Source organism: Triturus cristatus, chromosome 7 (genome assembly GCF_964204655.1).
Source record: "Triturus cristatus chromosome 7, aTriCri1.1, whole genome shotgun sequence".
Taxonomy (NCBI): Eukaryota; Metazoa; Chordata; class Amphibia; order Caudata; family Salamandridae; genus Triturus; species Triturus cristatus.
In genome coordinates, this window is record NC_140590.1 from 484,492,227 (window position 1) to 484,508,265 (window position 16,039).

The 16,039-nt window shown below is 43.8% G+C and overlaps 1 protein-coding gene across 1 annotated transcript in view; it reads right to left on the reverse strand.

Annotated features, from left to right (window-relative positions):
- CFAP52 (cilia and flagella associated protein 52) overlaps positions 1 to 15,317 on the reverse strand; it is a 163,076-nt gene extending 147,759 nt beyond the window's left edge. Inside the window, exon 1 of the mRNA XM_085616820.1 lies at positions 15,077 to 15,317. Within this exon, the coding sequence (XP_085472946.1) occupies positions 15,077 to 15,140 (64 nt within the window). The 5' untranslated portion in view covers positions 15,141 to 15,317. The remainder of the gene's footprint in view (positions 1 to 15,076) is intronic.
- Between the last annotated feature and the right edge of the window lie 722 nt (positions 15,318 to 16,039).

Here is a 16,039-nt window from a genome sequence, read left to right on the forward strand (position 1 = left end):
CTCTAGGCCTCATACACACCTCCCAACCAGCTTGATCTCACGATCTTTGAAATCTCTGCTTCTGAGATAGAGAACTCTACCCTACCTCAATGCACCCTCCAGGCCCTGTAGAATTTCAGAGTCTGATACTCTTTCTGTTGATGACATACATTCCCTCCTCTTATCATATAATTCATCTTACGCTGAGACCATAGACAATCAGGGTCAAATCTGATCCATCCTTACCAACCCTCCTAGAGAAACCAAACCCAACTGCAGAGTAATAAACAGGCACAGCCTTAAGCAAATTCCCCTCACTCTGACTGACCCAACCATCGCCCAATCCCATCTAAATTGTATGCTTCTCAACTGCAGATTGGCTGCAAGATATGCGGTGGACATTGTAGACCTTATACTTGCACAGAAACATGACTAAATGCTTCCTCTGCACCTATCCTTGACAAACTTGCCCCTCCTTTTCATGACATTACTAGACTAGATAGGGCTAGCCGATCAGGTAGAGACATTGCATCTTTTCACCATAACTGCTTTTCAGTCTCATTCCCCTGTCCTATCATTATTCGAATATAATTCCATCAATATCGCCTGCAACAACAGATCTATATGTAAACTGCACACGATGTACCATCTGCCTGGTTAAAACCTCTCATTTTTAAAACAAATTATGGATATCTTCCCAAAAAAAACTAATCAACACAGTAACCAAATCTTCCTTGGAGACTTCAATCTCCACTGGAATGATTGAATGACCCTGTAGTTAACAGCCTTAAATCCTTTCTCGCAGACCTCTACCTGACAAAAATATGTGACAGCCCTACTCATAACAAAGGAGCAACCCTAGATCTCATCATTGTAATGTACAACACTATCCGCCTGGAATCTATCCTCCATTGTGACTTATCTGACCACTATTGCATTGCATTCCTCATCTCCAAACCCCTGGGAATAAACATTGCTAAAATAAAAACAGCAGAGACATGGAAAAGAAGCACAAGAAATATCAACATTAATGAATTAACATCCCTTAGCAATAACATCTTACCACCTCCTGGAGACATGTCAGATGTTCAAGATCTTATAGACGACTACGCTAGCTCAATGAAGACTATTCTAGACTCAATAGCACCTATATAACTAAAAAGATTATCTACTAAGGACTCTAAACCATGGTACAATGGTAGCCCCAATACCAAAAGACGCAACTTGAGACAAACTGAACGAAAAAGGAGTTCCTCACTTTCCCTTTAACACCTCAAACATCTGAGATCACTGAGGACTAAAGATTACAAAAAGCATCAGAAACTCCAAAGCAAATTTCTTCAGAAGCAAACTTGACCAATCTAGAAACTGGTCAAAAGAACTATTTTTGCTAATTAAACTTCAATCGTATGGTCCACCCAACTCTTCCCCAGTTGGATCTAATCCACTTCCTAACTGCGCAAATCTTACCTCCTTCTTCCTTGAGAAGATGGATCACATTAGAACTGACTTGCTGAATGCACTGGGTCATGGGCCTCTTTTACATCACTCTAATCTTCCCACCTCCATGACTGTGCTACCATCTGGTTGTCCTGGAAAAGTTCTCAAAAATAACGCTACATGGAACTCTTTCAAAACCTTTAAGGAAATCGACATTCTCAAAATTCTATCAGATTTAAAACCATCAAACCACTTCAATTACCCTCTTCCCCCTAACATCTTCAATGAGCTCAAAGTGTTGATACTCCCACTTTGGACCAAGATCGTAAACACCTCCCTACGCCAAGGAACAATCCCTGATTGCCTATAAGTCTGGACAGGTCACTCCTATCCTAAAAAAAACAAAAGCAGACCAAACAGACCTAAATAACTTTCGTCCCATCTCCAATATCCCAACTCTGCCGAAGATCCTTGAAAAATGTGCACATATCCAACTGTGCAACCACATTGATCTATTCAGTCTTCTTGACCAATTCCGATCAGGCTTCTGCCCAGGCATAGCACTGAATTGGCCCTTACACACATAGTGGATGATGCACTAAAAATGCTAGATCTAAATGAATCTTGCCTCTTAATCATCTTTGACCTATCTTCCGCATTTGATACGGTTAAGCATGACTACCTACTAAATCTATTGGAACGCAGGATGGGAATCTCAGTTTCTGTCCTAAAATGGTTCACCTGATTTCTCCATAATAGAACGCAAAAAGTCAAGGTCCCTCAGGGCTCCTACGTCTCGCTGACTTTCTTCAACTTGTGCATGGAGCTACTAACGGAAATGCTACGATCACATGTACGCGGATGATATTCAACTCTACCTGCCCTGAAGACATTAGATCCCTCAACAGAACTCTACTAAATACCCAAAGTTGGCTAACTTGCAACAACCTAAAACTTAACACACCTTTTAACTCATTTCTCGTGGGAAGTGTCCAATGCTGAGCCTTTAACTCGATCATATTGTAAACCAGCCTTTGGTAAAATCAACCCACTTGAGTTCAATCGGGCCCTGGAAGTTTCTAGGCCTATTCTCTCCGGGGACCTTGAGGATTGTCTGGCTGGATTCACTAGTTGGGTCTCTAATGCAGTGGACATGGTAATCCCACAACGCTCTTCTGGGCTGTCCAGGGAATCTCCCTTAACACCTTGGTTCAATTCAGACCTAAAAGCATTGAAACATGAATGTAAGATTCTTCAGCGTGCGTGGCGCCGTAGTGAATATTGCCCGGTAGCTAAGTAGAAGCTCAGAACTAAGCAAAAAATCTACTATGATACCAGAACGTTGGCAAAAAAGGCAATTCCATTCAGCCCGTATTGACTCGGCCAGAAACAATGCTAAAGAAATCTTTGCTATTGTTCAGAGTTTTACCTCCCCTGTGGCCCAAGCTAGTGTGTCTTCATCTTCAGTCACATGGTGTAACACTCTTTCTTGTTTCTTTATGGAAAAGATTTAGACTATACAGATGGCTTTTTCTTCCTGTGACAACGGTCTCGGGACAACTTCTGTGCTTCAATCTATTGATCCTGACCATTCCCTGCATGCGTTTAGTCCTGTGGACTTGCCTGATCCCCTTAGAATTCTTAAGGGTATAAGTCTGGATCACCCTCGGACCCTTGCCCTGCCAGATCACTAACGCAGAAGTGAACAGCATTATCAACATGTCCCTTCAGGAAGCCGTTGTACCACAGGCTTGGAAGCAGGCTAAGATCTTGCCACTGTTAAAAAAGCCGTCATTAGATCCCCTTAATCCAGGGAATGATCAACCTGCTTCCCTCTTACCTGCTCTGGCCAAGACGTGTGAGAAGGTAGTGAATAAACAGCTCACTGAGTTTGAGAGGGAGGGCCTTCTGCATCCAGCCCAATCAGGGTTTCGGGCTTCTTATAGTACAAAATCTTGCTGGACCTCTTGGCGGCGTCCGACACGGTCCCGCATACTCTACTCCTTGCGCGACTTGCCAAGATTGGTGTGTCGAGCTCTGTTTGGGGCTGGGTTAGGTCCTTTCTGGAAGGGTGGGTCAAGCAGATCTGACTTCCACCGTCCTCCTCTTCCCTCAGTCAGTGACAACCGAAGTCCCCCAGGGGTCCTCCCTTAGTCTCCTTCTTTTTAATATTCATGTCACACCTTTAATATATCTGGCTGAGGGCCTGGGGGCCAAGGTGATGGCCTATGCCGATGACACCCAGCTGCTCTTCACCTGGGACAAAGATTCAGACTCTGTTCTCTCGGTCCAACATTGTCTCTCTTCTATTTTTAAATAGTTGGCGGCTGCACAACTCAAGTGCAATGAAGAGAAGTCCAAGATTCTCCTCTTTGGGAAATTTCCTATCAATTTCCGGGATTCTCTCTGGCCACCCGAGTTCCCCTCACCCACTTCCATGGGGAAGCCCGCCAAGAATCTGGGGGTGTGGTTTAATGAGAGTCTTTCCTTTTCTACACACATTAAGAAACTGGCCGGCAATTGTTTCGGTCTTCTCAAAACCCTAAGAGAATTCTTTCCTCTTCTACCCCAGGCGGCGAGGGAAAAGGTTACTTGCATTGATCTTGTCTCAGCTGGACTATGCCAATGCTCTTTACATTGGCATTCCGGGATAAAGCTTCAGGTGGTCCAAAACACGGCAACCAGACTTCTTCTGGGTATCTCCGCCAGGAATAGTGTCCGCCATCATTTGCCCTCACTACACTGGCTCCCCGTGATTGATAGGGTGAAATTTAAATAGCTGGTTTTGGACCACCATGCCCTTCATGGTAGTGGCCCTTTCTATTTGCAGAAAGGCTTCGATCCATGTCCCTACGTTTCGCTCAGGTCCCTCGTTTCAAATACCAGAGGCTAGGAGGCAGCTCTTTTGCTCGGAAGGTTTCTGCTGCTTGGAATGCCCTTCCTCTTGCCTTACAGGACCCAGTTGCTTTCAAGAAGAACTTGAAAACATATCTCTTTGTTTAAAGTCCATTTCCTCACCCCGCAAGGCACCGCACCGGGACACTCGTGGGTATCTGTGCGCGCTACAAATCTATGTAACATAACATAACATAACACTTAAAACTGAATTTCTTCTAAACGCCCCACCCAATCATTCTCTCATCATTAATGAATGATTGAAGCAATTAACACCTTTCAAAGTTACTGATTCAGTAAGATTACAGGGAATAACTCTTCATAAGAACCTTAATATGCAGAAACACACCAGAGCTGCCACTAAAGGAGCAAACCATCAAATTAACATCTTAAGGAAATTAAAACCCTTCCTTCTCTGCAATGACGTCAAGTCTGCTGTCCAAGTCCAAGGTATTCCCAGGTTGGAGTATAGATGTGCTACCCTTTGCGGCCTGCCAAAATCCAAATCCAAAACAGCCCCATAAAGGGCTCTCCTCAATGCTGCTGCAAGACTCGTCACAGGATCAAAAAGAAACCATCACATCACCCCTGATTTGAAAGCCCTCAAATAGCTCCCCTAATAAGCTAGAATTCAACAGAAAATTGCTTGCATTGCCCAAAAAGCTCTACACTTCAATACCCCAAGCTATCTCGCTCAGAGGATCTAGGACCTTTTGAGAGGTCCTAGATCCTCTACAAGCTCCAGCACTTTACTACTGAAACCTCAGAGCCTTCTCGGGCATCGCACCAAGAATTTGGAACTCCCTCCCCCTGGATCTAAGGATGAACCCTTCAACCACATCCTTCAAGAAGGGAGTTAAACTATTACTCATGAGCAAGTGTCTGCCCTAGACCCTAGTAACTCCCTCTCCGAGCAGTCTATACTTATCAACCACACATCAAGATTACTGCTAGCCTGTTTCACTATTGTCCTTATGATTTCTCTGTGTCAACACTGAGTGGACCCCACCATTATTGGGGATGCTGGCTGTTGAATCCTTTACTGTGCTAGATTATGATATTATGATCACTGCTTCCTTTCATGTTTTTGCCTTGTCTGATCTAATTGTCCTATCTCTGAGAAAATACCACCCTCAGCCAGAGTGTTGTCTCAGACTGTACTGTACTAGTTTATGACACCATTTTTACCAGTTGATTATTATGGTTTTGTCTTGTTTAATCTATTGGTCTTAACACTCAAAGCCACCACCCCCTTAATGGGGTGCTGCTGTATTTTGCAATTCTCAATTTATTTTAATTTTTCTACATGTTTTTAACAATTGTAAAGCTCACTGACACCCGTGAGGGTTATGTTTGCGCTATATAAAACTCTTCAAATAAAAATAACTAAATAAGAGGCAGAAGAAACTTTTTGATTCTAATTTGATTGCCTTTGGGGGGAAAACTTCTCTGCTGCTATGAAACAAATGGTGTTGCTCCACAGTTTGGGGGTGGAGGGCCCCAATATTTATGATAGTTTGAAAGCCATTCCCGTAGGCAATGCAGAGGGGGACACACAGTATGTTTTTGATATATCAGTCCTAATATTAGAGAAGTATTTTCAATCAAGAATTAATGTAGTGTTGAAGCACAATCAAAAAAAATCTAACACACAAGGGAAGTGTGAAAGTGCAGAAAATTATATAGCTTGCTTACAAACATTAGCACATGCCTGCAAAATTGATCCGTTGACCGACTCTCTCATTAGAGACCAATTGATGAGATACACAAACAATATAAGGGTCCGAGAGAAATTGCTAGCCAAGAACCCAGATCTAAGGGAAGCTATTGTAATTGTGGAGGGGGTAGAGAGTATAAACAGATGAGTATGGGAGATGTGGACTATTCCTTCCACATCACTCAGTGATGGGAAAGACCCTGGTGTGTGTTAGATTGTAGGAGATATCGGAGCTAAAACCAAGCAAGGAGGAGAGAAAAATAAGGGTGAAGGAAAATAGAATGGTGGCGGGAAAGTTGGCAAGTTTACCAAACTAAGGTGCTTTCACTGTGGTAGCCGTAGTCATTCAGCGTACTGTACACAATGTTATGCCAGGAATTTGGTGTGCAGGAAATGCGGTAAAAAGGACCATTTTGCCCGAGTGTGGAAAGGTGAGGTGGATCTAACTCCAATTGGTGGAGTCAGTCTTTGAGCATGTGGGTAAAATGGTGTTCACTATAAAACCTGATCCAAGTGAAGTGGATGTAGGTCCCTTAAAGATGCCGGAGAGTCACAGATTGGATGATAAAGATGTGGTGATGTTGGCAGATTCATGATCACAATATACGATGGTGGCTGACAAGAATTGTGAAAGGGAACTTAGTGGAGAAGTAACCCTGGTTCAGCCTGATATAAATCCTGTGAGCTATAAGGGGGGTGGGAGATCCAAAATAGATGTTCTGGGTTATGCTGTCATGAGGATCACCTTTGAAAACAAAGAAAAGTGTATATTGCAGAACGTGGCGGCACCAGAGTGACATGGGGATAACGAGTAATCCCAATGCTGTGCATCCAGTTAGGTCTGTGTCATTAGAACAAGGTCATGAAGACATCGTTTTGAAGTATCCCAATGTGTTTAATGACAAATTGGGTCTTCTTAAGAACTTCGACTCAAGATTATTCTGAAGAAGAATGCGGTCCTGTGTGTTCACAAAGTGAGGAAGGTCCCTTATCTTATGCTAGAACCACTGAAGCTTGAAATTGACAGGTTGGCGAGAGAATGGACAATTGAGATCGATCGAGTGGCTTGCCGTAATCATGCTAGGACCTAAGGATGGGGAGGCAAATTCGTATGCGTGTTGACCTTCACGACTTGAACAAATATATATGGGTTGATCTTCAGCCGTTTCCTAATATTTCAGAGGCTCTGACCATGCTAGGTGATGCGAAGATTTTTAGCGTGGTAGTTCTTTCATCCGCTTATCATCAGGCGAAATTGCACGATGAGTCCAGATACTTGAATTCATTTGTAATGCCTCTGGGAGCTTACCATTTTGTGAGGATGCCTTTTGGTCTAGCATCCGCAGTGGCATGCTTCCAGAGGGTTATGAAAAAGATGCATGATGGAATCAACAACACCCTTTTCTTCCAGGATTATATCCTGATTCATGGGAGGAATTGCGAAGAACATGATTAAACCTTAATAAAAGTGTAGGGAAGGTTAGCTGAAGCAGGATTGACATTGATAAAAGAAAAGTGCAGGTTCAGAGTTACCACGGTTTCTTATTTGGGTCACACAATATCAGCAGAAGGAATCAAACCCAAGGCAAAATTGGCCGATTTCATCATTAAAACACCAGCACCTGCAGACAAGGATCAAGTGTGGTCTTTCCTTGGTATGGCTGAGTTTTACTCTAAATTCATACCCAATTCTATGTATTGGCTCAGCCCATTAGAATGTTGTTGAAGAAAAACACGAAGTTCAAATTGTCTGATGAGTGTGGTAGAGCTTTTAAATCTGTCAAAAAAGCATATCAGTGTGTTTCCAACATTGGGATATTTTGATGTAAGGAAGAGAATTATATTGACCACGGAAGCAAGTCTCAAGGGTTTGGGTGTGGTGCTTTCACAGAGAGATGGTGGGGAAGAGAGATTAGTGGCATTTGCGTCGCGAGCACTTAAAGGTGCAGAAGAGAGCTAATAGAGAGGGAGGTTTTGGCGCGTGCAGGGGCAAGCAGACATTTTATGTTTTATCTGTGGGGGTACCGTTTGTTGTTCGGTCTGACTATAGGCCATTGGTCCATGTGTTTTCTACCAGAAAAGATGACTAACTGACTCCTTGTATTAAAATGTGGATAGAGGTATTGAGCAAGTTCAGTTTCCAAGTGGAGTACATTGTTGGTTCACAAAATGTGGTTGCAGAGTGTTTGTCACATCTTCCAGGAGATAGAGAATTAAGAAGCAAGTTGTTAGGAACGGAGGCTGATCAAACTCTTTCGGTTAGTTGGATTTGTGAGAGTGCCCTGCAGGAAAATGAGTGGAAATCTGCGAGAGAGGCAGATGATGTGGTGAGAGAACTCAAGTGGTTGATTCTCAAGGGTCGGAACGAATATACAGCACTCGCTGAGGAAATGAGAGGATATTGGAATGAAGGACATGAACTCAGTTGGATTGGGGGTGAATTGTACAGGGGCACCAGAATAATTGCGCCCAAGGCGGTTAGAGAAAAGATAGTCAATCTAGCACATGAGGGCCACTTGGGGATGAGCCTCACAAAGTTCAGGGTGAGGGAGTGGTACTAGTGGCCTAGATTAGATATTCAGGTAGAATGTGTTGTCAAGCATTGTGATTCACGTGCGATGAATGACAAAATCAAAGTTACCTCGAAGGCTCCATAATCACCGGTTGAGATTCCCTCTGAACCATGAAAAAAGAAACTGTGATTAGACTTTGCTGGTCCATTCCATCTTTTACCCCATAATGAACGTTATCTGATACTTATGGTAGATTACATGTCTAAGTAGGTGGTGACGAAGTGTGCAAGCTCAATTGTCATCAATGTGGTTATCAACTTTTGTAGGAGGAATTCCTCTGTCAAGTGTTCCACAGGAAATCATAACTGACAATGGTGTCCAGTTAACTTCCCATGAAATGCACTAGTTTTGGGGTAATTTGCCCATTACACAGCTCAAGACTGCCTTGTATTCCCCGCAGGCCAAATCTTGTGTGCAGAGAGCAGTTACTGAAAGAAGACCTTAGTCTGAAGGCTTGAATTAGGTGTGATGGGCTTACCGGAATACAACCAGTTCTGTGACATTCGAGTCACCTTTTTTCTAGATGAGGGATCGCGTTGGCAACAGTAAATTGAACCTGACATGGGTGTATGGAAAGGTCATAGAATGGAGCAACAGCATGATGAAGAGATTAGAGAGCTCAAAAGAAAAGGGTGTTGGCTCAGAAGAGAATATCAGGGAAATTACAAGCATTTTTATGATCTGAAGAACTGCACCAAGGATAAACAGATAGAAGTTGGGGCGGAAGTTCTGGTTAAAAAACGGTTTTGTGAGTTAAGGAGAATCAAGCTACATGGGTAGTTCCTTGATTGAAAAAGTTATGAAAAATGTTGCTAAGGATGTCAATAGGGATTTATGGAGCACATCTCGGTTGGTGTAATCTCAAGTTTTAAATCAGTGGAAGAGTCAAAAAACAATGGGGGCATCTCTGGTCAAGGCTGTCATTGTGACAGTAAGGCTGTTGGCTCAACACCTTGACGCACTGGAAGGTGTTATATACAACCCAAGTGGTTGAGCGAATATATTGTACCATCAGCATGCACCAGTTCATGCATGCAGGGTCTTCTGCGTGTTCCCGCGTGGGAAGGCTTTTGTAACAAAGACTTTTCTTGTTTCCCAATGTTGAGTTATGTTATGCAAAGTTCTTTTTTGCATATTTCAAAAAAGTATTTTTCATGTAAACACTGTTCAATTTTTTAATGGTATTGGGTTTTTTGGGGGGAGGGATATGTGTTGTGCTGGACTTAGAACTTTAAGGGATTGTTCATTCTAACTATCCTAGGTCATCTTAGAATGACCACATGTAATGTATTCTATGGTGGACAGTTGAAGTGAGAGAGCTGAAGGGTGAGGCTGCTTTCCATGGTTGGTGCCATTACTGAAATAAAGTTCTGCAACTACCTTGGATATGAATTGTTTTCATTGAAGATTGCAATAATAGGCCATGTATATTTACATCCATCATCTTAAAACCTGCTGACAAAGGAGGAGCTATTGTTATTATGGATATTGTGACCTATGATGCCGAATGCCAGCGTCAATTATCAGACACAAAGTACTACCGGCCAATAGACGCAGATCCTTCAGCCCACCTATCCACCAGAATTAAATGTCTGGTTTCTGATGCTGAGATGGATGGTTGGATCTCCACTTAAGATGTGGCCTTCCTCACTAACGACAACCCTCGCATCCCCTATTTTTACACTCTTCCTAAGATTCATAAGGGGACAAGACCACCACAGGGTCGACCGATCGTGTCTGGAATTGATTCCTTGCAAGAACATCTCAGCAAGTTCTGGGATTTCTATCTGCGCCCTCTAGTTACTCAGACTCCAACATACCTCAGGGATACCACTGAGGTTTTGAACCTGATTGAGAACTTCACTGATACCTCATCAATTAACTATCTTGTGACTTTAGATGTGGAGGCGCAGTACATGAATATCCCTCAGGACAGACATGACACTTGCTGTTCTTGAACATGCCCTACAGAGTGTCGACCCTTGGCCATTTGAAACCCCCATTTCATTCATATGTGACTTGGCTTCGCTAGCTCTCAAAGAGAACTTTTTCGCCTTCCAGAAACAACTGTACCACCAAATTCAAGGTACCAGCATGGGAAGTACCTTTGCGCCAAGTCTGGCATGTCACTATATGGCAGACTTCGAAGAAAAATTAATCTTGAAAGAGGATAATCCATATAGGAGCAATATCCTTATGTGGCGCCGCTACATTGATGATGTTATCATGTTTTGGCAAGGGAATGAGGCACAATGCGGTACCTTTTTTGGACTGGATCAATATTCTTGATCCTTTTTTTAAAATTTACTGGCTCCAAATCACAAGGACAGATTCCGTTTCTGGACCTTTGATCACATTACAGGATGGTGTACTCAAAACCACCAATTACAGGAAACCAACAGATAGAAATAGTCTGCTTCTGTATGATAGTCACCATCCTAAAGCACTGAGAAACAACCTGCCAGTCGGACAATTCCTGTGTCTCCACAGGAACTGTAACACACTCACCGAATTCGAATGCCAGTCCAGAATTCTATCTCATAATCTATCAGCTCGACATTATCCAAGGAAGATTATACGAGATGCCCACAAAAGAGCAAGGAATAATCATAGAGATGCCCTCCTTGAGATCAGAACCAAACCTGAGACAGACACCCTAACTTGTGTGACCACATTTACCCCCAACACCAACAAAATCCAAAAGAACATCAAGAAACATTAGAAAATTCTAGAGAAAGGTGGCTTCAGCCCGGGTCCACCCCCACTATTTGCATTCAAGCGCACACAGAATTTTAGAGATATACTGGTCCACACTCGCCCGAGAATCACCATCCAGAAACAACCCACTCTCTGGGCCTTACCACCAGTGGAAGGACACTTTCCGTGCGGGACATGTTCAGTATGTCCCCAGACCACTGCATCCAAACATGTGGTTCTCGGCATGCCCAGACCCTGGCTGCAAAAACGCCATACTAACTGCAACACGAAAAACTGTGTATACTTAATCACCTGTCCCTGTGCTTTGAGGTACGGGGGCATGACCACCCGTCCCATTAAGATACGCATTGGGGAACACAAAAGCACTATCCGCTGTAAAAAATCAACAACACCAGGCTACAGAATCATTGCTTAGAGAAGAATCACCCTCCTGATAGTCTTCACTGGACTATAATTGAATCTCATCCAAACTGGTCCTCAAGTACACTATTCAAGAACGAACAACGGTGGGTGTTTCGTCTAAAGAGCAACTTAATAGGTCTCAATGACAACATACCTTGGATTGAACTAAAGTCTTAAAATTAGACTCCATCTGCAACTATGGGATGATCTGGGCTACCCCAGATCATCTACCCCCTTTCACATTTGTTTGAAGGTTAGGCTCCAGTCCACTTGATTTTAATTTACCTTTCAGACCATTGAATAAAGCTATGTTGGGCCACCGATAAGGTAATTTTATTTTCACTCACACACTTGTTTCACAAGGTCCTCACACCCACATGCACAACTGCGGCACCTCCTAAAAAAGATCTCCGACAAAGAGCCCTCTCCAGGGGCCCGTGGGGGACTGCAGCACCACCCCCACGAGGAGCAACGCTCGATGATGAAGCATGACACCCGCAAGGGTGTGTGAAGGCACCATTGTCTTGAGGAGGAATTCCCCCACCCTATTTTTACTCACTCTTGTCTCAGACACATTCAATCTCAACAAATAGTTGAAGAAATTATTTTTCTTTTAGTTAGGAACATCTACCACTCAGTGTATGTACATGTATATTTAGTACACATGAAATATTGACGTATTTTGTTTTGTGGGGGAAAAGGTTCATGTTTAAAAACTGTTGTTTTTAACAGATGTCAATGCAGCGACATACAGTAAAACAGGTGATCAAAAAATACTATATTTTTAATCTAATAGTCTTCCTCACGTTTTTTACAACCCCTTTGCTCTCTCATTTGCATACCGGTTATTTTGATGGCGCACCTTGTGCTTTGGCTCTTACAGCCAAGCCAGATACCTGCTTAGGCTCAGCCTTGACTCTCCCTACTATTTTTTTGGCTAGCCCATGTGTACCCAAAATACTAGTACTCACATGTCGCTCTGCTCCCCGATGACAATATTATTAACTAGGATCTAATCAATGCTGTGTCCTAGCTAGGTTTTCATTATACAAGTACTTATATTCCGTTAGCAGCCTGTGCTAAATTATTGCCCATAATTATTAAAATTGTATACCTAGGTCTATGTACACACATTGACCCAGTCAGATAATTCACAGCAGATGTTCACATCCCTCTTTATTAACATCTCTAAAAGATAACCGTGTTTCTAATGCGTTGTAGAAGTCACGAACCCACCCAAGCTGCTCCCTTCCAGTTACCATATGATCAAACGGCGGCACCTCCATCAGTCGCGGCTGGCATTGCTCGCGGGTGGGGGGCGAGCATGAGGGGTCACGGGGGGAATTCGCATGGGTTGTCACAGGGGTCGCGGATACCTTAAAAAAATATAATAATCAAACTTACCTTCCTTTCAGCCGGGTCCTGCGTCTTCTCGGCTCCTGCTCCTGCTTTTAACAGGAACAGGAAGCAGGCAGCCAGGCTCCCTCCGGACCCTCCCCTAAGCCAATCACAATGCTGCAAGCAGCGTTGTGATAGGTCGGGATGCCACACAGCCAGAGGCTAATTGGATGGCCATGTTCTCCATGTAGGCTGCTATGCAGCCTACATGGAGAAAAGGCAGAGTGCGCATGACTGGTTTGGGTAGCCCCAGAGGGCCGACCAAACAGTCTTTGCGCACTCAGGATTATGCAAACCACTCCTCCCCTGCCCTGCTCAAAGAGCAGAGCTGCCCCGCACACCCGCCCACAATGCACAAACAAAACATAAAATGGTAATAACTTATAGTTATTATCATTTTATGTTTTGGCTTTCTCGCACTGCGAGAAAGCAGTGGTAAAACGCTCCTCCGCCCTAGTGGAGGAGCCTCCCCTGACCTCCGTACAGGTCACTGTGTGCAGTGCTGCAAGAGGGACATCAAACCCGGCTGCTCAAGCCTCTCTATGTCAGTTTGTGACACCTCAGTCTGCTCCTTGCCTTGAAGCAGGGATCAAGTCCTAAAAGAAGAAGTGAGGGGACTCACCAGAATAGGTAGAATGAATGTGACATCACAGCGCGTGTCATCACAGGAAGTAACATCACCACTTGTGACATCAAAGGAAATTACAGCACGTGATATTGCATGTGGCATCACAGGAAGTGGCATCACATATGTTTAGAAGGTCTATCATGACTACCATTTGAATGCATTACAATATTTAACAAATTACATTTTTCACTGGGGTTGTGCCAAAATATTGACACAAACCCGACGCGAAATCTGGGCCTCAATTAATACATTTATTTATTTTAAACCTTGCCACAAAGAAATTGGCATCAATGAGAAACATGGCAGTAAATCTGTTCTGCTTAATTGGTTTCAATGTCTGTATTTTAGAATATCTTATGGAGTTAAGGCACTGGCTGCAGGGATCTTTGTGTATCTGCTAAATCTCAGGAAATAATAATAAGATAACTCTGGAGGATAACGTATTTGCTGGAGAGATATGTGGTTTGCCTAGTCCTAGTTTTGAATCAAAGTAGCATTGAGTATTAATACGTCTCCTGCAAAGCACATTATGTAACACGCAGATGACAGATTTTTATATAAATGGGTAAGTGGGTTACTGCTTTTAAGACAAATTGTTTTGTTACATGCAGTTCATAAATTGGCTCCTACACCTTGCAACCCTCACTTTCTTATTTAACACATCCTTGTGTATAATCTGTACATGTGATGTAAAGCACTCTGACACCCTGCAATGTCTTTTATGTCTTTCATAGCGCTTTGGCACTGCTGTGGCGCTAAAGCGCTCCTCCATTGCTTCTAGGTGTGAGGCTAGTTGCATTGAGGTGTGAGGCTCCCAATAGCTCCCAGCCAGGATCCTCCAACAAAAAGAGTCCTAATGGTCCCTTAAATCCGGTTTTTGTTATGGGTGAAGCTGGAATCTGATAAACCCCTTCCCCACCTGCACGTTTGCTTGGAACAGATGCAGAGAACAGTGCAGGAACTGCTGAAAGTGTCACGTGTCAGAAAATTACACCTGGACGAATTCAGCAAATTTCTGCGAATTATGAGAGGAGTGGCCAGGATAGACGGCGTCTACCCGGATTGGGTAATTTCCGCCCAGACTACCCCCACAGTCACAAAACTCGGTAATTTCATGCCCTCCTCGGAGATACAAAAGTTATGCTGCTGATACGCAAAGAAAGGAAAATACAAGCAGCGATCCACATGTGAGGAAAAACTGCAGCGAAAAGCGTAATGAAAGTTGGGCTCCAATTAAGGGCAGGCTCCTTGAATACCCATAAACTCTGACAACGGATAGCCTGGCCACAAAATGAATAGCGCGTGTGAAAACCAAGTTCTTCTTACCGTTGAACCCAATGATGGCCTCGAGCTCCAGTTGGGGCACCTCCTCCTGGGTGTCTTCAGCCATGGCCGGGATTCGGAGGCTGTTGTGCCCTGGTGATGAGTGGGGCCCCTGGTGGTACCTGAAACCAGAAGTGTAGTTCCGATGAAAGGACGATTATCTGTGAGTCTTCTGTGCCGAAGTTAAATAGAGAGCAGGGACCTGGCTGCGCGTGGGTAGCGACCAGGTTCCTATAGCGACCGTCCATAGCAACGACGTTGGCTTACGTTCGTCACGTGATCATCACAGTCTGTGCATCGTCTGTGGAGCGCCCAAGAGCACAGAAAGAGTGTGTGGAGACCTGGAGAGGCATTGAGGGGTGATTGTTTAACTCGGGGACATTGAGTCAGACTACGCTGTTGAGGCACTTGGGGCGGGAATTTCAAAAAGAAAAACCCAGAGGCGCAGAGAGAGTAGTCTAAGGGAGGGAGCCTAATCAGTTTGGAAGTGGGGTGCGAAATGGGAAGTGCCATTTGGGATACAGACAGTTGGAGTTCCGGGGCGGGAGGAAGAGGGTTATTAATGTAGAGCTCCGCGCCGCAGTTACGGCCAGTAAGTAGGTGGGTGAGTTGTCTTTTTTAGGACCTTACGGAATTCTGAGTTATTCTTTGTGGTCTTAGGTGCTTCTCCATTGGTGCACTCTGTGGAGTAGAGCCAGAGCTCACAATGTCAGCGGGCTCCGAATACTGTCCGATCTCATTAGTAGATGTGGGCCATCCAGCAAATTAATAGGGAGAGCCGAGCCAAGCCAAGAGTCCGGCTTGGGTTCTTGAGCCCGTCTAGCCATTTATTGTTCATTGGCTGACTCAATCAGCATTACCCTCTCAACATTTGCATTTTATGCAGTTATTTCATGTCGTGTTGCTTTTCCTTTAAAGTTCTGTTTCTTTTTCTAACTTCAGTCTTTTCCTGCACTTCATTTTATC